This window comes from Biomphalaria glabrata, chromosome 11, assembly GCF_947242115.1.
Source record: "Biomphalaria glabrata chromosome 11, xgBioGlab47.1, whole genome shotgun sequence".
NCBI classification, from domain to species: domain Eukaryota; kingdom Metazoa; phylum Mollusca; class Gastropoda; family Planorbidae; genus Biomphalaria; species Biomphalaria glabrata.
Window position 1 is genome coordinate 25,874,103 of NC_074721.1, and position 25,126 is coordinate 25,899,228.

The 25,126-nt window shown below is 35.9% G+C and overlaps 2 protein-coding genes across 3 annotated transcripts in view; one reads left to right on the top strand and one right to left on the bottom strand.

Annotated features, from left to right (window-relative positions):
• The first annotated feature begins 306 nt into the window (after positions 1 to 306).
• Positions 307 to 11,459, top strand: LOC106062862 (uncharacterized). The gene is made up of 4 exons (XM_056004738.1): positions 307 to 462; positions 711 to 885; positions 5,843 to 6,057; positions 11,249 to 11,459. The coding sequence occupies exons 2-4, from the start codon at positions 730 to 732 to the stop codon at positions 11,295 to 11,297; spliced, it is 420 nt and encodes a 139-aa protein (XP_055860713.1). The 5' UTR covers positions 307 to 462; positions 711 to 729; the 3' UTR covers positions 11,298 to 11,459.
• Positions 11,460 to 12,966: 1,507 nt separating this feature from the next.
• LOC106064597 (zinc transporter ZIP10-like) overlaps positions 12,967 to 25,126 on the bottom strand; it is a 30,700-nt gene continuing 18,540 nt past the window's right edge. For both annotated transcript variants that reach the window (XM_056004629.1, XM_056004628.1), the window contains exons 8-10: positions 23,920 to 24,134; positions 23,112 to 23,299; positions 12,967 to 18,598 (exon numbers count right to left, since the gene is read on the bottom strand). In XM_056004629.1, the coding sequence (XP_055860604.1) occupies positions 18,452 to 18,598; positions 23,112 to 23,299; positions 23,920 to 24,134 (550 nt within the window). In that variant the 3' untranslated portion in view covers positions 12,967 to 18,451. The remainder of the gene's footprint in view (positions 18,599 to 23,111; positions 23,300 to 23,919; positions 24,135 to 25,126) is intronic.

The following is a 25,126-nucleotide window of genomic DNA, read 5'->3' on the forward strand; positions in this document are numbered from 1 at the left end:
AGAACATTGTTTAGTGAAGTTTGAATTCATTTGAAAACAAAACACTGTTACACGTATCATTGTAAAGTCGGTACTTATCACGTAGCCCAAGTGAGCCCTGGACAAAAAAAAAGGTGCTACTAATATGCATCTGCTTTTAACCCTTCCAGACAGAAATGCTGATTTCCCTTCAGGTCGGTGAAGGGGAGCGTTAATTGTCCTAGACCTTCGTCTCAATTCTATTAGCCATCACAAATTTGATAATGTCCTTTTGTCGGACATTAATTTTTTTTTAACGCTAGATCAAAACATACAGGAAATGTTATCTTACAACAAACTCTACAAGTAAAAAGTCTTAATGAAAACTGAACAAGTCTTATCTGCTGTTCTTTCCTGCGATAAGAGAAGCGTGCACCATAGTTAGAGAAATGAGATCACTTCACATTCGTTTTTAACAGGATTCTAAAAGACAAACAGACCAAGGTAGAAAGTTGAGTTTATTTTGAATAAGTATTGAATGAAGGGATAATCCGGATGGATAGACTGGCAATCAGACAGACAGACAGACAGACAGACAGACAGACAGATAGATAGATAGATAGATAGATAGATAGATAGATAGATAGATAGATAGATAGATAGATAGATAGATAGATAGATAGATAGATATTATTTATTTATTTCTTGTTTGTGTTTCTTTACTACAAATGTCGTGTTCTTTTCTTTTAAAGCTAGTTCCGAGTGTCGAGAATGTCACTGCTCTACGTATTACTGCTGTGTTTACCCGCAATGACGTATGCCGTAGATTTCAAACCTTATAATCTGACGGCCACCCTTATGTTCCTGGACATAGATAAAGACATCAATGGCATCATAGACAGAAACGAGATCGACTTGTCTTTCAGGGTAATTATTTAGACAGAAAACGTGTGTATTTTTACTGTTATTGTCACATGAATATTTCTCGTCGCTACTAATGTGCACACTTCTCACCCTGAACATTGACCTGACAATAATGCTATTCAATGATTGCATTTATAAAGTAGAGTAAAGGTTAGAACCCTGTAAAAGGCGACCCGGGGAAGTTATTTGTGAAGAATGTGATCCTAATATAATAAGGGGTTTTCAGTTCTCTTTTTTACAAAGCTTTTATCAACTCTGTCTGTCTTGTAAAAAGTTTGTACACGTTATTTCTCCTTCACGCAATATCGGATCAAGATGAAATTTAGCACAATTATTTCTTTTACCTGAGAACACAAGAATCCATTTGAAAAATTACCAAATTAGTTAAATAACTATTGATAATTAATTATTTTGTTTGGTATCGAACAAGGGAAAGAACTCGTAATTGACAAATGTGGTGGTATTTCTTGAATTAGTCCCCTTGAGAAGGCTTGAGCCCTGGGTGAACAAGTAGGTTTTCTATGCGATCACGGTATTATTCCCCTAATTCCCCAACCCCCTAACTGGCCCAGACAAGTGATAGGATAGTGCCTTGAGAAAACTCAAAGCATGAAATTGCGCTAACCAAAAATAATGTATAAAAATATGTATAATCGTGTTGCAAAACAAACTGGGGATTTGGGTTGGGGGATTATTATACTTGATTAAAGTTGCTTCACTTTATTTTGCTTTATCATGAAACAGAAATGTAAATAAACTGCCGTGCTAAAGATAAATAGATCTGTGTCCATAGTGTGTCAACATGAACTCAATAAAACGTATTCTCTAACACAGGAGTTACACAGTTTTGTTTCATTACAAGTCCTCCTATTATCTTGCACTGTGTTCACAGATTTTGAAAATGTCTCTAACAATTTTCTTAGATATTTAACAGTTTATGTAGGTCTATATCATTGGGAAAAAATACTAGTTCATTAGCCACACGCTGAAAACTTGGTTCGACCGTTATAATGTTTTCAAAATATAATCATCTTAAAATAAAACTTGGCCTACGATTTTTTTTTCTTTCAAATTTTGAACACGCTTTCAGCGGGAATTACCGAACTCAACACAACTGTTTCTTTTATTGAGTAAAAAGTTGAATCTGAAATAAAAAAAAAAGTACGTGAACATTTGCGATTCGTCTTTAGAAAAAAAAAAAGTCACGAGTTGGACTGTTACTAGAAGAATGGAATTGTACGAGTTGGACTGTTACTAGAAGAATGGAATTGTACGAGTTGGACTGTTACTAGAAGAATGGAATTGTACGAGTTGGACTGTTACTAGAAGAATGGAATTGTACGAGTTGGACTGTTACTAGAAGAATGGAATTGTACGAGTTGGACTGTTACTAGAAGAATGGAATTGTACGAGTTGGACTGTTACTAGAAGAATGGAATTGTACGAGTTGGACTGTTACTAGAAGAATGGAATTGTACGAGTTGGACTGTTACTAGAAGAATGGAATTGTACAAGTTGGACTATTAATAGAAGAATGGAATTGTACGAGTTGGACTGTTACTAGTCCAAAGCTCACTGGCAAGACACCTTTCAATAAACAGACCATCATCAGCTTTATTCTGCTTTGTAAAGGAGGAATTAAAAAAACACAACTTTTTATGTTAATTGTTTCGTTTTTTCCTATTTGATTAAAAACACATACAGTGTACTGTAATGTGGTTACACAGTCCCAGCAGCGACCTACATAGTTTTCCACATCCAACGCAGAGATAACAGTTGTCCACCAGCGATCGGATTTGGTTTTCTTTTCGCCGTCTACATCTGTCCTCGGAAGTGGATTTTCTATTGGTCTCAAATAGCCAATGTTTCTAGCGGTCTTTGTAAACATTTTCAAGCTGTCTCGTTCGGAAGCGTCTGCTGCAAGGTGCTATATTCTATTTCAGTTAAAGCAAGCTGGCACCTTAGCTGTGGGTCACCTCTGTAACGCCGACCACTCTGGTAATTCGTGTCTGTGGCATTTTACTACTGTTTCAGTCGTTGCATCGTGTGACCCACCCAATGAAGATCTAGAGTAGAAGCAAAGACACAACCCTGCTAGACACTATTCTCTAGTGGTGGGAGGTTTTCAGATCACCATTGTGTCTAATTTGGCCTTTTTATCCCATATGAAGCTTATTGAGAATGGATAGGAACCTTGGAGAGCATCCAAGCTTCGACAAAATCCTATTTGGGTTCATCCTCATTCTCTTGGCAATTATCACGCTCTGGTCAAATCGTATTTGTAACAATGCATTGGTTTAGGTCAGGGTTTTTCTTTAGATTGCGACCCCCTAAAAAAACAACAACTTTACAATGTACAGAATTTGACATGGTTAGTTATTAATTTTTACTTTACTTGGTGGATGTAGGCCTATGTTTCAAAAAAGTTAATGTCGCAACCTTTACTTGGTGGATGTATGTTTCAAAAAAGTTAATGTCGCAACCTTTACTTGGTGGATGTAGGCCTATGTTTCAAAAAAGTTAATGTCGCAACCTTTACTTGGTGGATGTAGGCCTATGTTTCAAAAAAGTTAATGTCGCAACCTTTACTTGGTGGATGTAGGCCTATGTTTCAAAAAAGTTAATGTCGCAACCTTTACTTGGTGGATGTATGTTTCAAAAAAGTTAATGTCGCAACCTTTACTTGGTGGATGTATGTTTCAAAAAAGTTAATGTCGCAGCCTTTACTTTGTGGATGTATGTTACAAAAAAGTTAATGTCGCAACCTTTACTTTACTTGGTGGATGTATGTTTCAAAAAAGTTAATGTCGCAACCTTTACTTGGTGGATGTATGTTTCAAAAAAGTTAATGTCGCAACCTTTACTTGGTGGATGTATGTTTCAAAAAAGTTAATGTCGCAGCCTTTACTTTGTGGATGTATGTTACAAAAAAGTTAATGTCGCAGCCTTTACTTTACTTGGTGGATGTATGTTTCAAAAAAGTTAATGTCGCAACCTTTACTTTGTGGATGTATGTTACAAAAAAGTTAATGTCGCAACCTTTACTTCGTGGATGTATGTTTCAAAAAAGTTAATGTCGCAACCTTTACTTTGTGGATGTATGTTTCAAAAAAGTTAATGTCGCAGCCTTTACTTTGTGGATGTATGTTACAAAAAAGTTAATGTCGCAGCCTTTACTTTGTGGATGTATGTTTCAAAAAAGTTAATGTCGCAGCCTTTACTTTGTGGATGTATGTTTCAAAAAAGTTTCAACTACTGTCCACCAAACTGTCTGGCAAAACGTAACATTAAGCCATTGCAGAATCACTTTCATTTATAATACGCCATCATGTTATTGAAGGTAATAGTTTCATTAATTAACAATTCATTGAATATATATATATATACAATAATTAGTCATTTGTACAGCAGCAGAGGGCTTGGTTGGCTTACCACGTTCATAGAATGTCACTTCCACAAGACCTTATGTATGCTGATCTAACAGAAGGCAGGAAAGCCGCTGGTTGTCCACTTTTACCGTGTACGGATGTATGCAAACGCGACCTGAAGCTCTTCAAAATCGACACTAACAGCTGGGAAGAAGTGGCACTGGATAGATCCACATGGAGAGTGAGCATAAAAGAAGGGTCCCAGATTTCAGATACCATACACAACAGTAGTAGAAAGAATGGTGAAAGTACAACGGCGCCTGGTGATTTCATATGCTGTGATCACAACTGTGTATCAAGGATTGGCCTCTTTAGTCACACAAGAAGTTGCAAAGAGAAAAGATCTCCCCTCGAGACGTAAAATGCCACAGACACGAATTACCAGAAGTATTTTAAAACAAAAAAAAAGATGTTAGTGCTTTCAATTTTGTGAAATTGATTGTTTTAAGCAGTGAACTGTTGTCGTACGTTCTAATGAGTTTGATGCGTTCAAAAAATGTTCTATTTCACACTTTGGAGAGCGATGAGAGTGATCTTCATTAAATACTCCCTGGTTGATATCTTTGTCTTCTTACAAGAGTTACATTTCCAACAACATTTCTGCAACAGAGGATTTTCTCACTTTGCTCTAAAAACAGAAGTAGACTTGATACAGACATTTGTTCTGCTCCAGCAAAGACTGCCTGCGAGAATTCATTTCTGATCTGGTCAAACAGAAACAAGCTCAACCTTCACAATGACATTAGCTTTTTTTCACAAACTGTCGCAACAATATCGTAGCAATGAAGAATATAGGCCTAGAGCCGTTTAGCTCTGTCGTGAATTTCTAATTGTCACAGAAGTACAAAATTATATGAATATGGTGAATACGCAATTGATAACTAAATAGAAGCATGTCATAAATAATATACAATTTCATTTCTTTGTAATTTAGCTATAAGTCAGAAATATATAGTGTTTCAGTGTTTTGTGACATTTGGATCGAGTTAAATGACGAATTAAAACTTTAGAGCCTAGTTTGAGACCATTTTTAGAGTGTCCAAAAGGAGTCGAGCCTAAAGCCAATGATGACTCTTATCCAGAAGCTAAGATTGAGAATTTCTCTTCACCAACCACATCGTCCCTCATTAACTAGATGAACATTTGAGCGCATCCGTTTAGTTTGGGATCACAATTCATTGAGCCATTCTTCCGTATTCCTACAGTGTACCGCCACTAACCACGCGACCCGTGAAGATCGGTGGATGGGAAAGGGTTAGCAAGTTGTTTTTTTTTCTTCCTACCTACTCGCATGTAGTATTAAGTTCGCTAGTACTGTGGAAGCTCATTCGAGGTTGTGTTTCTTTTCCCTGGGCCACGAGGCTTCCACGATGAGACCGAAAATAAAATCTTGAGACCCTCAATCGTTTTATACTGAGGTGCAATGAAATACTAGCAGGCTATGATCCGCGGCCTGCGGGCCTTATTTTGGGTATAACATAGACTTATTTTGTTGTAAGTTTTAGTATATGCGAATTTATCTCCTCATTTAGCACTTTGACACCAACAACAATGGAAGAATCAGCAGACTTGAATACACAGCATACGTTACCACCAACGAACCAACGCTGAGCCCTGTAGCGCACGCACTTTACGACGTCTACGACGTAGACAATGATGACCAGCTTGACCACCACGATTTCGACAATTTCTTTGCTCTTATGGACAGTGATGGCGATCACCGAGTCACCCATTTTGAGTTTGTCCGGTAAGTCCGACTGTATAGTGCTAGAATCATGAAATGGGTTTTGATGACAACATGATATTGTGACAGATAGATCTAGATCTAGCTAGATTATTCTAGATGTATCCACTTTTAGATTTCGATTTTTGTTCACACCCTTCCTCAAAACTATTTTAAGATCAGGGTTTTCAAACTGTGGAACGCGTAGCACAGGTGGTACTTCAAGCCATGGTACCCCTTTCTTTTCTTTCCCAGTTGATTAACTACGGAAAGACAGCAAACAGGTGCGAGCATTTGATTTACAAAAAACTCTTAAAGGTCCGAAATAGAAAAGTCTAAAATTGTAAGATTCTTCTTATGTCCCAGTCTTGAATACCGCCAACATGTTGGTTCGTGTTCTAGTTAATGCCAAGATATTTTAGATACGTTTTATGTTGTCAACATTAACATGGTAGAATAATTGGAAACGAAATTTTTGTTGTTGGCTAATATCTTGTCTGACTTCAGTTCATTAATTACTCCACATTACTCCACAGAACATTACATGTTAATAATACACTTGATAAAGACTTTCACTTGCAAATTACACATTTATTTTTAACTGGGAAGTCCGTCTAGTCTTCATAAACTTTTCTAACTAACTATCCGAAACAACCTTCTTCTACTATATCGCCATATTGCTCTTCTTGTTCGCCTATTCTACTACATCATTCGTCTGTCTTACTACGTCACTACTTTTACCATCATTATGGAAATATACAATATTGGAATAACTGAAGTGAGGCAACTCAACGAGACAATGACGTTTATTTACACGGAGACATGACAAACACAAAGGGGCATCTGCCTTGAGCACAGCCTTATTGGCTCTCTCCTTGGGCGGAAATCGTTTGTCTCCTAATGTCAACATCCTTTTCTAGTCTGGTTACTAGAAGTGCGCACCTCTGCACTAGCCTGGATGGTGGTGCGCATGGCAAAGTCATAACATTGCCCCCGTCTTAGCACTTTTCGTCCCGAAAAGAAACACTGCAGCCGAGGTTTGACAGTTCAGGTGGAGGTCGATCAGTGGGAACCACAGGCGGCAGGGAGCGTGTTCCCCACGAAGCCATCCGCATTGTTTTCCTCTAGTGCCGCTTTCTTTTTCTCCAGTTGACCAGGCTGTTGTTGCGACGATGACTTGGCCGTTTGACACACAAAGAGATAGTGTCGAGCATTGTTTTCTTCAGCACAGCCGTTGATCGGACACAATGTCTCAGCAGACCTTCCCGACAGACGCCTCTCAAGGGAGCTGCAGGTTCACATGCAGCCACGTTGCAAACAAAGTCCAATGCACCGCAGTCATCCTCAGATAACAGTCTCACGTCCAGGAGATAGGTCTCTTCAGGTTCAAGTGGAAAATGTCTTCCTCTTGACAGCTCAGATTTAGAGTGGTTTGATTGACATTCATCTATGCCAATGTCGATGATGATTGTAGAAGTACATATGCCCTGTTGGTGGTTTTATTGGCATCTAAATTCTATGTGTGATGCGCCGCACGTACAGTTCATGGTAAACTTCTGGATGCAGTTGTCAAGTTTTGAATTTCCCTCGTGAGCACCGGCAGATAGGCAGAGGTCTTTAAGGTCCATAGCAACAGGCTTGAAAGCAGACCCAACGTTGTCTTGATCTGTCCAGCTCATTAAGGTACTGGTAACAGGTACAACAGGAACAAACGCTTCAGGCACATAACAGACTTCAGTTTCTTCATTTGTCTCTTTCCCTTCGATTCGTTACATCTCGTTGAGATCATCACAGCAATCATTGTCACGTTTCTCGTCTTGAAAGTCACAACCACAAGACTTGCCCACAACACAGACACAGACGGCGCTCCAATACCAGCGTCTCCGTCACCACTGTTTGTGCAGCCACAGTCCTGACCATGCAACTTCTTCACCAACGAGTCTACAGGCAACTGCTCCTTCACTAACGAGTCTATTCTTCCTTTCTCTTGAGACACCATTTTATCAAATTGATCTGTTTGTCCTTCCACTTGCAATACACGTTCATCTACCTTACTCCCCATTCTGTTAATTTCTTCACGCATTGCATCAATTTCTTCCTGTATCTTGCCAATGAGCTCATGAATCTCCGGTTTAATTTCAAATAAGTAGGTATCTGGATCTTCGTCTTCATCTATCAAGGCTTGCCGGAGACGAGCTGTAAGCACCTCTTTGGTACCACCAATTATCTCATATCGGTAACGAAGTTCCTTCCTAAGCTCTTTAACTGAGAGTTGGTCTAATTGTTTCAAAGCTGCCATTGTAAATCCTACCTCCTCTCGTTGAGTTGCCTATAATCCCACTTCTGACACCAATTGTAATAACTGAAGTGAGGCAACTTTTTTTTTTATAATTGTCAGTGCATTTTTTTACTTGGGTGTCACCAAGTGCGGACCGCACTGTATATATATATATATATATATATATATATATATATATATATATATACAAATACTCCTTCCCCCCCCTCCTTTTCCAGCTGGCGATAGGAGTGATATGATAGGATAAAAGAGTTTTGTGCGAAAAAAACAGTCTGTCCGTCCAGCTTAGATCTCGTAAACTACAAAAGATAGTGAAAATCCGACATCATAATATTTTAGTCCATTCAAAGTCCTGATGCAACAGCTACTTTTTTATTTTCTGATAGTAAAAAAATCTTATTTTTTAAATCACTTATGCAAGCAGTTTTTTCATAAAAATACACCACTTTTAAAACTATTCACTATTAATAGTAACATACACGGGAGGCTCTTTAGTAATTTCTAATTGTCATCCTTATCCCTATCCAGACTAGGCCCCGCGCTATCTGTTTCGCATAGGGCACCGCAAACTATAGAACCGGCCCTGTGTATAATGAAACAAATTTGGCGGCATTCTTGCTTTGATCTGCGAATAAAAGATTATCAAGCTAGTTGTTTTACATACACGAGCTTCTAATCAAATAGTTTAAGGTTAATTTCATCTCATTTTTGTATCTTTTCGTGGCCCGCGACACGAGAGCTGGAGCTTAAAATGGCCCGCAGGACGGGTAAGGTTGGGCATCACTGATCTAGTGGGTTGGATTAAGATCTGTGTCAAACATGGAGAATGTTCCCTTAAAATTTTAAAAATATTTTGTCATGAGAATGGAAGTAAGTGTGAAAACAGGTTTACCCGTTTAGCCGACATAAATTAATATCAAATAGAACTTACTGGGAAATAGGTTTATCAGTTTAGCCGACACATATTGATATCAAATAGAACTTACTGGGAAAATAGGTTTATCAGTTTAGCCGACACATATTGGTATCAAATAAAACTTACTGGGAAAATAGGTTTATCAGTTTAGCCGACATATTGGTATCAAATAGAACTTACTGGGAAAATAGGTTTACCAGTTTAGCCAGCATATTGGTATCAAATAGAACTTACTGGGAAAATAGGTTTACCAGTTTAGCCAGCATATTGGTATCAAATAAAACTTACTGGGAAAATAGGTTTACCAGTTTAGCCGACATATTGGTATCAAATAGAACTTACTGGGAAAATAGGTTTACCAGTTTAGCCAGCATATTGGTATCAAATAGAACTTACTGGGAAAATAGGTTTAGGCCTACCAGTTTAGCCGACATATTGGTATCAAATAGAACTTACTGGGAAAATAGGTTTACCAGTTTAGCCAGCATATTGGTATCAAATAGAACCTACTGGGAAAATAGGTTTAGGCCTACCAGTTTAGCCGACATATTGGTATCAAATAGAACTTACTGGGAAAATAGGTTTACCAGTTTAGCCAGCATATTGGTATCAAATAGAACTTACTGGGAAAATAGGTTTAGGCCTACCAGTTTAGCCGACATATTGGTATCAAATAAAACTTACTGGGAAAATAGGTTTACCAGTTTAGCCAGCATATTGGTATCAAATAGAACTTACTGGGAAAATAGGTTTAGGCCTAACAGTTTAGCCGACATATTGGTATCAAATAGAACCTACTGGGAAAATAGGTTTAGGCCTACCAGTTTAGCCGACATATTGGTATCAAATAAAACTTACTGGGAAAATAGGTTTACCAGTTTAGCCGACATATTGGTATCAAATAGAACTTACTGGGAAAATAGGTTTACCAGTTTAGCCGACATATTGGTATCAAATAGAACCTACTGGGAAAGTAGGTTTACCAGTTTAGCCGACATATTGGTATCAAATAGAACCTACTGGGAAAATAGGTTTACCAGTTTAGCCGACATATTGGTATCAAATAGAACCTACTGGGAAAATAGGTTTACCAGTTTAGCCAGCATATTGGTATCAAATAGAACTTACTGGGAAAATAGGTTTACCAGTTTAGCCGACATATTGGTATCAAATAGAACCTACTGGGAAAATAGGTTTACCAGTTTAGCCAACATATTGGTATCAAATAGAACTTACTGGGAAAACAGGTTTACCAGTTTAGCCGACATATTGGTATCAAATAGAACTTACTGGGAAAATAGGTTTACCAGTTTAGCCGACATATTGGTATCAAATAGAACTTACTAGTCTTACTGGGAAAACGTCCCGATTTGTTAAAAAGTTTCATTCTTTAAGAGATATAAATTTAGATTTTTTTTTTATTTCTAGACTATCATTGAGCCTTCCGGTTGTAGGAGGGACATTAAACATATACTACGGTCTCCTCTATAATCTAAGGAACATTTATGCCAAGTTTCACTAAGATTGGTCAAACGGTTTTGATTTCTGTGCGGGACATACACACTGATGATATGAAATGAATACTAGCCTACACTTTAAAACTTCATGTAACAAAATCGTTTTCATCCTGTCACGTCAAATGGAAGAGTTGGCGGTTCACTTTGTAAACGTGTCACTTCTATGGAAACTGCCACCATTGTTAATCTGTAAACTTACACGACTTTTTCTTAATAGGTTTTTGTCATCTTTTGTAATGACTCTTGCAGTATAGTCATAAACGAACAAATCGACTCATTTCTTTGGACAACTTATTTTCATTCTCCTATCGAACGGACATTTCTCACAATAAACTTTTGCTGCATGACACATTTTATTAAGACATCAGAATGATCACTTCATTAATTATTGAATCCCTTTTTATATGTGCCTTTAAGTCAATGGGAATTGGGGTAACAATCATATTTTGTTTTTAATGTAAGTTTATATTTTCTTTTGATTAGCTATTGGACAATCTTACTAGCAGACCTCGAACACCTTGGCAATGCATAACGAACTCTCTAGATGAAAAAACTATCAAACATTTAGACTCTGTACTGAAAGCTGCTGCTACTTCATTGAGCACTTCAGACATCTTGGTATTCACATTCAAACAGAAATACTTGGGAAAAAATGCGTTTCGTTTAAAAATAAATGATTAATATGTAGCTATCAGCTTATTGTGTTTGTTTTGTGTACGTCACATTTATATTGAAAAAAATTTTTTTTGCCTTTTAAGTTGCTTGGTGCTAGGACCACTTGACTCTGTCAAAACCTATAGCTATACTAGAATCTAAACGTGTAGCTATACTAGAATCTAAACGTGTAGCTATACTAGAATCTAAACGTGTAGCTATACTAGAATCTAAACGTGTAGCTATACTAAAATTTAAACGTGTATTTATACTACAATCTAAACGTGTGGCCATACTAGAATTTAAACGTGTAACTATACTAAAATCTAAACGTGTAGCTATACTAAAATCTAAACGTGTAACATATACTAAAATCTAAACGTGTAGCTAAACTACAATCTAAACGTGTAGCTATACTAAAATCTAAACGTGTAACATATACTAAAATCTAAACGTGTAGCTATACTAAAATCTAAACGTGTAGCTAAACTACAATCTAAACGTGTAGCTATACTAAAATCTAAACGTGTAACTATACTAGAATTTAAACGTGTAGCTATACTAAAATCTAAACGTGTAGCTATACTAGAATCTAAACGTGTAGCTATACTAGAATTTAAACGTGTAGCTATAGTAGAATTTAAACGTGTAACTATACTAGAATCTAAACGTGTAGCTATACTAAAATCTAAACGTGTAACTATACTAGAATTTAAACGTGTAGCTATACTAAAATCTAAACGTGTAGCTATACTAAAATCTAAACGTGTAACTATACTAGAATCTAAACGTGTAGCTATACTAAAATCTAAACGTGTAGCTATACTAGAATCTAAACGTGGAGATATACTAGAATCTAAACGTGTAACTATACTAGAATTTAAACGTGTAGCCATACTAAAATCTAAACGTGTAACTATACTAGAATCTAAACGTTTAAATATACTAGAATTTAAACGTGTAGCTATACTAAAATCTAAACGTGTAGCTATACTAAAATTTAAACGTGTATTTATACTAAAATCTAAACGTGTAACTATACTAGAATCTAAACGTGTAGCTATACTAGAATCTAAACGTGTTACTATACCAAAATCTAAACGTGTAGCTGTACTAAAATCTAAATGTGTAGCTATACTAGAATTTAAACGTGTAGCTATACTAAAATCTAAACGTGTAACTATACTAGAATCTAAGTATTTGTCCATACCAGGAAGGCCTGTTGGATGAGAAAGAAATGAATCTAAAGAAGAATCTTGTCAGAATATCAAAGAGAACGGCAAAATCAAATACCTACAAATACAAAACATGTAAAACGAAACAGTTGGAGGTCTGAATCAGGTTACATTTTAGCCCAAGACTAGATTGAACTTCTTTACCTTGCAACAGCTACTGGTCAACAGAACGACTTATGTGAATGTGATTTACATGTGTGGGATTTATAAGCTCTCAATAAACTTTGTTTTGAATTAAGTAGATACGTAAGTAAGATTGTAATCTAGAAAGGGGACAATGAAACATTAAAAAAAAAACAACAACTCTAGATCTTCATTGAAAAGTTCTTTAATTAAAATGTTGAAAACTAACTTTAAAGTAAAAGTGACATTTGAAAACATTGTCATAAGAAATCAAACAACAAAAACCTCCTGCTTTGTCAAGTGCAAGAGAGAAAAGAAAAGCTGTACAAATCTTCTCACCAGCCCCGTTAAGTACAAAAACAAAGAACTCAACAGATATGGAGGATTAAAATAAAGAGTTTGTTTCAAGTTGAAATTAAAACACATTCTAAGAGCTTGTGTACTACTTCGTTGTTCACATTACTTCCTGGGTGTAGGGCAATACAGCACAGGAGCAGTCCAGTGGAACTGAGACAATAGTTGGAGAGCGATTATTATGGAGATAAATGTATTGACAACTAAAAGTCAAAGCAGAAAAAAAAAGGGTTCCAAATAAAATGTCCAAAAAAAAAAATGAATGTATTGGCATCTGTAATAGAAGTATGTACTGGTCTCAATGTACTTGTGTACTTACTTAATGATAATAATGTAAAACAAAAAAAAAAACAAAAAAACTGGCGACTTATCTTTAAATGCCAGTACAAAAGAAAAATGTTTTGACTGTTACATTAAAATATCCTTCATCATAAACAATGCAGCTCTAAAATAACAAATAATGTTCAACACATGAAGATTATAAATTGAATAAGTACAGTAACTGTAATGTTTTGACTTAGTTAAATATCAGTAATTTATATGGAATGCATCAGAACGATGTAAGACTATGGTAAATCTGTAGATCTTATAACCATTTATTTCATATCATATCAGTTACGCCAAATGCAAGATACCTGGCTTAGCAAGAAAGTGGAAACAATACAGGAATTTGCTGACAAGCACGTCAAGAACTTCTACCATGACATAAACGAAATCTATGGACCCAAAAGGTCAGGCTCATCCCCTCTACTAAATGCTGATGGGACAATCCTATTGACAGATAAGGAAGAAATCCTAAAACGCTGGGCAGAGCACTTCGAAAAAGTTCTCAATACACCTTCCATCATAAATGAAGCGGCCATAGACAGGCTACAGCAAGTACCAATAAATGAAAAAATGGATGACCCCCCTACGCTAAAGGAAACCGATCTTGCCATTCAACAGCTCGCAAGCGGAAAAGCCCCAGCAGCAGACTCCATTCCCGCAGAGGTCTACAAAAAAGGTGGATTAGCCCTGATTGAAAGACTTCATAAGCTCTTCTTAATTATGTGAGAAAAAGAGTCTATACCACAAGACTTTAAAGATGCCACGATTGTTCATTTATACAAGCGAAAAGGAAACCGCCAAATCTGCGATAACCACAGAGGAATATCTCATCTCTCTATTGCTTGGAAAATCCTTGCACGCATCCTACTAAATCGGCTCATGCAACACCTAGAACATGGTCTACTACCAGAAAGCCAGTGCGGCTTCAGAAAAGAGCGTGGAACCATTGACAAGATCTTTACAGCAAGGCAGCTCCAGGAAAAATGTCAAGAACAAAATGCTGACCTGTTCTCAGTATATGTCGACTTAACAAAGGCATTCGACACTGTTAGCAGAGAAGGACTATGGAAGATTATGTCAAAGTATGGCTGTCCACGAAAATTCATAACCATGGTGAGACTATTTCATGATGGCACGAAGGCTCTTGTCCAAGAAAGTGGAGAACCATCAGAGCCCTTCGAAGTATCAAACGGGGTAAAACAAAGCTGTGTCCTAGCACCTATACTATTCAGTATCATGTTCTCCGTTATGCTGACAGATGCATTCACAAATAGAGAAAACAACGGGATAAATATATATATATATAAATACAGATTTGATGGTGGCCTATTCAACCTGAGGCGGCTTAAAGCAAAATCAGAGACTTGCTATTTGCTGACGACTGTGCCCTAAATGCCTGCTCTGAAAATGATCTGCAGAGCATCGTCAGTGACTTCTCAAGAGCATGCTCAGACTTTGGCCTTACCATTAATACAAACAAGACTGAAGTCCTGGGAAAGCCTACTCGGATCCAAGAATCACTATAAATGGACAGGTTATAAACGCAGTGGACAAATTCGCATATCTTGGCAGCACACTCTCAAGAAACGGAAAAATCGATAGTGAAATCGACTTGCGCATCGCCAAGGCCAGTGCATCCTATGGCAGACTGTCTAAAAATGTCTGGAACAGACGTGATATCACCACAAATACAAAGCTAGGGGTCTATAGAGCCGTCATCCTCCCTACATTGCTCTATGCCTCAGAAACATGGACAGTGTATAGAAAACATGCAAAGAAACTGAACCACTTCCACATGACATGTCTGAGAAAAATACTGAATGTCAAATGGCAAGACAAAATACCAGATACTGAAGTCCTTCGAAGGGCGTGTCTGCAAAGTATCCACACAATCCTGATGCAGTCCCAGCTGCGATGGGCAGGTCACGTCTGCAGAATGGAAGACCACCGCATCCCTAAAAGACTCTTGTTTGGCCAACTAAGCGAAGGAAAGCGCTCGCAAGGTGGTCAAATAAAGCGCTTCAGGGACACCCTCAAAGCTTCTATGAAGGCGTTCAGCATAGACCCAGGCACCTGGGAGACAGAGGCACATGACAGAGCATCATGGCGTCGCGCAGTGAAAACTGGCGCTCAGGTTGCTGAGGAAAAAAGAACAAAGCTGGCAGAAGAAAAACGCCAGAGAAGAAAAGCAAGGCAAACGACACTAGCCCCAGCTGGAATAACCTGCCCAGTGTGCAGCCAAACATTCCGGTCTCACATAGGACTCACCAGCCACATGAGGAGGCATAAAACCCCAGTGCAAACCCCTCAGCCCCCTGGATGACAAAGTGGTCATCATCGAACCACAATGGACGAACTATATATATATATATTTCATTCTTTTAAACATTAATTTTCATTTCAATTGTTAGCTTCTATAAAAGAGAAAAAAAAAGAAGTTCTCAGACATTCTGAAAGTTTCAATCTACAGACAGGATTGAAAAAGTGGGGGTGAGGGGAGGGCTGGAAGGAAGCTCTCAAAGAAAATCTTTTATTCAAGAAAAGCCCACCTAAAAGAAAAAGAGGAATTCAGACTATATCTAAGAAATGTATGCCAAAATATTTAGGGCACAGCTTGGCGTCCCATTCATATAAAATACACTTTGCATCTTTCCATAGTCTTTAGAAACACTGATGATGTAGTAGTCTTATTGGCAACAGTTTTGAGTAAGGATTTCTTGAGATGGTTTCATTGAATAATAAAGTGTTTTCTGGCATTTCGTTTTGACAGCATCAGAATGCAATGATACTTAGTGTGAAGATGGCCTAAGTAAATATTTGATAAATCTAATTCAAAACAACGATTTCTAAATGCTATCTAGGTGAGAGTTTAAATTGAAATGCCGTAGTGCATAAATGCAAATCTTATGTCATTTAAACTTTCTTGTTTTCACATCAAACTTGAGAAAAAAAAACAGATTCTATAAGAAACATAAAACTAATTGATATATTTTGAAATGCTTTGTAAGTGGTCATCACACTAGGACAATGTCATAATAGAAAAACAAATGTTGACTAAGACATAATCATATACAGTGGTTACTATCATAAACCAGTCCTGAAGCAGTAATATAATACTAGGGCAAATACATTAGTAAACAAAATATTCTTTGATACAGTAGCAACAATTCTTTTTTAATGTCACAGAAGCAACAGAAATCCAAAGCATTCTAAATGTAAGGTAAATCAATCTACTTTAAGTATCATAGATATAAGCATGGAACATTATCTGGTCTTGTTAAGTTGCATTATGGGTACCGGTAATCAATAACTATAAAACAATACTTTGATAAAAAATGCATTTTTAAAAAAATAAATAAATATTTGTTTGAGTTGGATTTGATTTCATATCACCTTGTCATTTGTAAAAGCATTTAAGAAAACTGAATGAAGTATTTGATGATCAAAATATTGTGACAAAAATTGCATAAATACAATTCAACTTCTTTGAAATATCAGTCAATTAATAAATGAATGGAATGAATTTGACCTTCAAACTGTCAATATGAAGTGTGGAGAGGACATTTCAAATTGAGGAATTTTCAACTTATTTACTAATAATAAATGTCAATATAAAGTAGAGAGAAGAATTCTCAGCCAACAACTTCACTGACAGAAAGTACGTTTCAATTTATTACCAGCAGAACTTAAAGGTTTAAACGTTTAATTCTCAGAAAAAAAATTAAAGTTATGTCAATGAAAATAGACTAAAAATATCTTTGGGAAAACCCATCAGATTTGTTCTGGATACTGATTTGAAGATATCTAATGAAAGTATTCAACAAAATGGCACTCACTAAACAAAATGTTATAGCAGCAACTAAAGTCCATAGAGAGTATAAGGAAAGTTGAGACAGAGAACAAGATTCATTGAATGCATTAGTAGAGATCTAAATACAAACAATCAATTGTCATGATACTAAAAAAATACATTTTTCAAAAATAAAATTACCCTCATGATAACAAAGTACCCTTTTGATAACAAATACACACACAAGTGTTATAGGAAAACAACTGACTGTGGAGAGTGACAAAAAATGACATATTTAGGAAATAATAGGAGAGATACTTAGGAAATAATTTAATAGAAGATATACTAAGGAAATAATTTAATAGGAGAGATACTTAGGAAATAATTTAATAGGAGAGATACCTAGGAAATAATTTAATAGGAGAGATACCTAGGAAATAATTTAATAGGAGAGATACTTAGGCAATAATTCAATAGTAGAGATACTTAGGCAATAATTTAATAGGAGAGATACTTAGGCAATAATTTAATAGGAGATATACTTAGGAAATAATTTAATAGGAGATATACTTAGGCAATAATTTAATAGGAGATATACTTAGGCAATAATTTAATAGGAGATATACTTAGGCAATAATTCAATAGGAGAGATACTTAAGAAATAATTTAATAGGAGAGATACTTAAGAAATAATTTAATAGGAGAGATACTTAGGCAATAATTTAATAGGAGAGATACTTAGGAAATAATTTAATAGGAGAGATACTTTGGAAAAAGGATACACCAATATTTTTGTCTTTATGTTTTTTGATCCAATGCTAAGTGAACATTAAATAATTTAAATCTAATAAATAACTAGAAACAAAATGATATATAGGACAGGCACACAGTAAAACTAAAAGGTTTGTACATATACTTTATATTACATTTTCTCAAAAGAAATCTTTAAAAAAAAAAATGAAAACAACAAAAAAATGTTAGCAAATAAAAACTTAACATGCATGCACCGGAAAGAATTTTCAAAAAATCTTAGAAGCCCATTACCAGCTAAAGCAAACTGCTACTAATAAATAGTTTGCTAAGAAAAAGTGAGGATGACTAGATGGTACTAATGTCAATAAATAGAGAGATAAATCAGATCTAAAACTTGGATTGTCAAAATTTAAATGGATTGTTTTTAATTCATATTAATATTTCCACCAATTATGAATGGGACAATGTCCGAGATTCTTCAGAGACACTGATGATTAGCACGAGAGTAGTACCTACTGAGATTCCAATGGCCTGTAAAAGCAGATGTAGAAACCAAGGTTCACCTGGCTTTGTATAAACAGATGTCATTTCAGGTACCTAATAATAGAGCACAAATGATATGTTAACATATAACTAGTCTGATAACTTAATGAACAACTTATTGGTTTGCAATATTTGTAAATATTTTTGTAGATTCAAATTTTCTGGATTTTTTTTTACTGTTAAGGCCATACAAGGTCAAGTAGGTATCAATGATCATAACCTGGAGATGCTTTAGAAAATGTATTATAAAAAATGTGTGGTTTGAAAGTACTGTGATGGAACGTTGTTTGCTCACCTATTAGTTATCATTCACGTTAACAGCATTTATTCAATTCAATTATTCCCCCCCCCTCCCATTTTTAATAGGAGAAAGTTTTTTTTCTCATTTTATTTAATGCCCCCAGCTGTACTTAAAACTTAACCAAAATTAACTCAAACCCCTTGCCAAACATTATCTCCCCTAACCTGCTGACATGTTGAGATCTCCCCCCCCCCCCCCCTCTCCACCTATGGCTCATCACACTGAGAGAATTTTACCTTTACCTCACCCCCTCCCCTACTCAGCCCCCTCGGCACAGGGAAAGACAAGGTGGACGAAGAAGTGGACATCAAATGGGCCATGATTACCTGCCGACTGTAAAGACTCCTCAGCTTGACCAGTGAAGAGGTTCACATGGAGATATTAATCTCCGCAGGACACCCTGTCTCTCTTCCCCCCTCTCTTCCCTTAGCGTCATGCAATACTTCAATGAGTGCATTTTCTTTTCTCCTGCCCAACTCTAGTCTGTTTCTTACACCATTTCTTATATTTGCACTTCTTTCTGGAAGGAACTTTCCAAATCTCTCCCTCACCACCACCATTCCCTGGCATCTCTAATCCACATGGTCAGAGATCCAGATCTTCGGTCATTTCACTCAGGGCTCATCAGGTGGGCGGACGTGTTCCTTCTCTCCAGATTTTATACTTTCTATTTTCCTATTGGAGTTGAGTGGTACCAGTATGTGTTAGTTACTATTTGTTTCCTATTAAGTTTATTTGAATTAAACTTTTTCCATATTCACATGTAAGTAGGTTTTATTTATGTCATTGCATGATCTTTATTAATTTATCTAACTCTGTACACATGAGCTGGTAAACTTTTTATCATCTCAACACATTGACTTGATGAAACATTTATTTAATGACTAGATATTTATAAAATATCCCAAGTCATCATTTTATCTAGATCTAGTATAAACATTTATATGCCTCAGTGGCTAATGTATTTGTACAAATTAAATCCAGTGCATTTACATGGATTAAATGGTAGACAAGAATGTGTGTTAATTATTCACAAACATATTTTGATATAAAGCAATTAATAATTTATCTCTGATAAATTACCTCTTGCCAAACACCTTACAAACATTAGTAGCTATTTAATTCCTTGGCAGGGAATTATTCTAGCAGTTAGCTCATTATACTCTAGATCAGGCATGTAAAACTCATTAAGGTGTATGGGCCATATAAAAACTTATTATGACCTGAGAGGCTGCAGCCAAAAATCATTTGCAAAACAGCCTACAAGTTTTATGTAAATTAGAAACAATACAATAGAATACAATAATTAATGGCATACCTGACCCTTAATGAGCTAAATTTGTAGTACTATTTGGTAATTAAAAATTAATATGATTACGCATTATTTTCTTTGTTCTGATGCTTGACATCTTTTATAGGATACAAACTTATTAATGTCAAGTTGAAGTTTGTTTTCCACTGACATTTTCATCACTGTCGACAAATACTGATGAGATAATCTCGAACCGTGAGGTGCTTTTGTAGCTTTCATTATGGAAAAGAACTGCTCACAGAGATAAGTACTTGCAAACAGCAATAATTCTGGCTGTAAATTTCCGCAATTCAACGTACCGTTCAGGGTAAAGAACTGTAAAATTTTGGCACAGCCAATTCTATATACTTCGATTTCAACAAAGAATCTGACTGCTATTCTATCAGCTCTAGTTGCACATTACCAGCAGCAATTTCAGAATCAAATGAGAATGGAGATACAAACAACGAAAATTCTTGCTTGTATGAAATGAAATCACGAAAATGGTCATTGAAAGCATCTACTAAAGATTACAGACATTTTTACCAAATGTTGCAGCCGTATTTAATCTTTTTAGTTCCTGACATGTTGAGAAATGAATAAGATTTCCTCTTCATATTTGGTTTATCCACAGTCGTAATTTTGCTTGTAAGCACTTCACATGATTACACGCAGTTGTGACAATTTTGTCTTTACATTGAAGTTTTGAATCAAGTCTAGCAGGTGACCAGTGAGATCAACTGCCAATGCCAAATCCCGAACCTATTAGTCAGATTGGAAATGTTCAACAGGTTCACCTTTCATGTTCAGAAACAATACAATTCCCTCACGAAGTGCAAAAAATCTCTTCAATACTTTATGACATGAGAGCCAGCGGAACACAATCAAATTCGTGTCCAATACCATCCAGAAACATTGAAAATTTGATTTAAACTATGGGTACAAATAAAATTGAGAGCGACTGAAACCGATCTTATAACATGTTGGAACTTTAATAGTTTCTTGGTGAATGATGCACTGAAAATCAGGAAATTTAAACTTAGCATCAGTCTCTCTTATTTTTTGCAAGTAACTTTGCATCAAAACCATTACATTTCATGGTTGGTGTGCCATCCGTTGTTAGACTAACTAGCTTTACCAAAGATAAATTGTACTGCAATATCACCTCCTCTAATTTCTCAAAAACATTCTCGCTTGTTGGGGTATTATGCATAGAACAGAGCTCAAGTAGCTCCTCATGTATCTCAAAATTCCTGTCAAGGACTTATGAATATAGCCAACTATGCTACACCTGTTACATCAGCTGACTCATGGAGAGCAAATGAAAAAAATTCAAAATCTTTAATTGTTCACGCAATCTGACTGACATGTCATTTATTCTATCTACCACAGTGTTCCTAGTTAGCGCTATTTCTGTGAATGCTTTCACCTTTTCTAGACAAATTACTTCTGCAGCTTTAACGACACACCCCTTCATAAAATCATATTCACTAAATGATTTGCCATGGCTTGCAATTAATGACAAAATGTAGTTCAAATTGCTTTCACTGCAGACTCACTCTCGTTCAGTATAACAAATACTATTTTACGATTCAAGTAGCTTTTCATCTCTTATTTTCCAGCCTAACAGTTTAACATTATTTTGATAATTTTTAGGTGGCTAAGCAGTCGCATGCTGCCCCCAAACGCCGTGTTTGACATGCCTGCTCTAGATTATTTAAATAGCTTTTAGGTTACCTAATTGTATTAATATTAATATTCCTTGTGGTGTGAGTCATCATTTCACTGAGATGGTTCTACTGACATGAATTGTTTCACTTTGTGGACATATGTTTATAGTGTACCTGCTTTAATCAAATGCCATTTTTCTACTTCTTAGTTTGGAGACCTTGTCCCTACTAGACATTTATAGTGATGGCAAGCTACAGGCAAGCATCACTCGCTGATCTCCACTTCCTTTTTCATCCTACTAGTTTATGCAATATTTATATATATTTCACTGCGACTAGTGAACACGTACTTCATGTAAAAATTATTTTGTTATCTCCCCTAGTGGCATTCTTTTATCTCCCTTGGTAACAGTTTATATTATTTTGTTATCTTCCCCGATAACATCCTTTGGCTATTAATCTGTTATCTGCCTTGATATCTGTTTCTTCCACCTCCACTATTTTAACATGTATTGAATATGTCTAAAATTAATTTATCTGATTGTTTGCCTCAATACCAGAGGTTTTCAAATGATGTTGAAGAGATGTGTTAACCTGTCCCGTTTTTATAGTTTTGTTTCAGCCTTTATATAGGAACACTAGTGCCACTACAACAGTTCCATGTTCAATGTCCACTCCTACCTACTGCACATGCCCAGTGATCAGAGCCACTGCCCAGTACCAAGAGCCTAACAGCACTGCAGAGTAGCCGCAGTCCTCTATAAGCTAGAAACCCAATGAGCAACTGCTAGGATAAGCAAACGGACAATCTCTAACAGCATTTCTAATCGATGATGATAAATATGCATGCCAGTTTATGTACATTTAACTGCCCATTGTAAACTACCACTCTATTTTCATTTCACTTTTATCTCAATAGTAAATAACTGTATTCACAATATTAGTTGCCTGCTTTTTAGCTTTGTGTCTGTAAGTGTTAAATTTGTGCAAGTGTTGAAACAACATAAAATCCCCTAGATCCCATAAAATGGCCCCAAAAACGCTCAAATCAACAACACTAGTCACAAGTATTTTGGTAAAAAATGCTGAGGGACATAAATAATTTACTCAATATTTTTTTATGGTATATAATTTTAATATGTTAAGAGATTTCTTAAATGTGTTTTTTTCTATTCAAGAAAGAAAAAAAAAATGCTTACTTTTTTTACCAATTAGCTAGGCCAAGTAGTACCAAAACAACCTAAAAATGCCATTAGTGTTTCATCTAACATAGCTAAGTTAAAAGACTTCACAACAAATCCTTACCAAGTCCACTAAGGTAATGTAGAGAAACATGCCGCCAACACCAGCAAAACTCCATACAGATGCTGAGCCTATATTTCCAATGGACAAACCAATGATTGCTCCAAAGAAACTGGGCAGAGAAGACAGTAAATTAAAACAAACAGCTTTCTTCCTGGTTAAACCTGATCTCATCAACACTGCTAAATCACCTGCATGGAAGGTTCACAAAATTGAATCATTGTAACAGGAGAAATCTCAAGATATTAGAGTGGTCTAATGATGTGTTCAAAGTAACTGTTACTGTTTGTCTTTCTATTTCCCTTTGTTTTTCTTTATTACACAGTACTAACTCTTGGGAATGTACTATTTTGAACTAAAAACATAGATTATGTTGCATCACATTTTTAACATTGGTTTTCATTTCAGTATGACATTACTACAGTAACTCAGTAGTTGAAACAAATTCTATTCAGCATCAATAACATTTGTTTTAGCAGCAGTGCTAGTGCTGTTGTCTGAAAAAAATGGTTAAATTCTAGATACAATATGGTGAACCATTTCAATAACTCTCATTGTGCATGTGCATAACATGTTGAGAATATAGAGAAAAATTTTTTAAAAGGAATGAACTAGTTTCCTTAAAGATATTTCATGCCAGTTGATTATATTTTGACATTGATATCTGCATTTAGGTGTGGGTTTATTTTCTGATATTAATTAAGGAAGCACATTTTAAAATTGGTGAATATATATATTTCAAGTATAACTTTTGGTTGTTTACAAGTAATCTGTAATAAAGACACTGAAAACATCCTACTTTTATGCTTACCTATCTCATGTGGAAGCTCATAACAAAATACTGCAACAGAAGTACTCAGACCACCTAAAGTGTTTCCTGCATACGCTGTCCCAATAGCAAGCCCAGCACAAAAACTGTGGATGAGGTCCCCTACTACAACCATCATGGCCACAGAGCTCAGAACTTCTCTGAGATTTCCAACATTCCTGTGACTGTGGCAATGTTCAGTGGTTTTATTATATGACCTGATCAATAACAGGATCGGAAAACAATAAGGAATAGATTTATACTGACTCTCTTACCTAGAGGACATTTTCAACATTTTGGGATAAATTAAATGATAAAACTTGAGGTTTGTTCAAATGTTCTAATACTTAATATACATTCAATATTATAGAATAAAACAAAATATAAACAAGATTACAAAGTGAGTTTGTGTAATCAGACAAACTCAAAGGAGGCCCACATCGGAGTCGGATGCCTGTTGAATCCACTTATTCGCAATGAATATTCAAGATGTGATTTAATTTTGATGGTCAAAAGTAATAATGTTACAAAGATTCATTTGCCGTTGTAAAAAAATTTTTTTTTTCTGTTTTAAATATTTCTGCCAATGTTTCAGATGTTCCTTCTAAGTTAAAAATAATTAGCTTCTCGCTGGACGATGGAGGATGGCAGAGAGCAGGGTATGAACCCTGCCTGGTTGTTCAGTTTACGCGCTGCACTGTCGTTAGGATTTATCGATGGTCCCTGGTTCAAACCCTGAGCGCTCCCACTCCACGTTGTCCTGCGAGAGTAAGTAAATTATCTTCAACTCTGAAGGAACATCCGAAACATGTAAAACAAACAATGAAACAACCCGGGACGTCAAGATAATCAGTTCAGCACACTAACCGCACGACCAGGCATTGCTCTTAACTTAATAACAATTTGGTTACAAACTAATAGCCTATTATTCATAAAGAGATCTATTACACATTATGGCATGGCATCTACCGGATATGTACAATATGTCACACGAGCAATTTTAGATAATCTTTTAGCATTGATTTGTAATTGAAAAAAAAATAGATGAAAAAAACAGAACAGATATATCCTGCTTGTACTTCGATGTCCCAGCACAGTTACCAACAGAGCTATTGGCATTTTCATTTAAACAGAACTAGAATAAGGATGTAGATCTACATAAACTAAACTTCTGATTTTGCACTCTTAAGATCTATATCTACTAGATCTA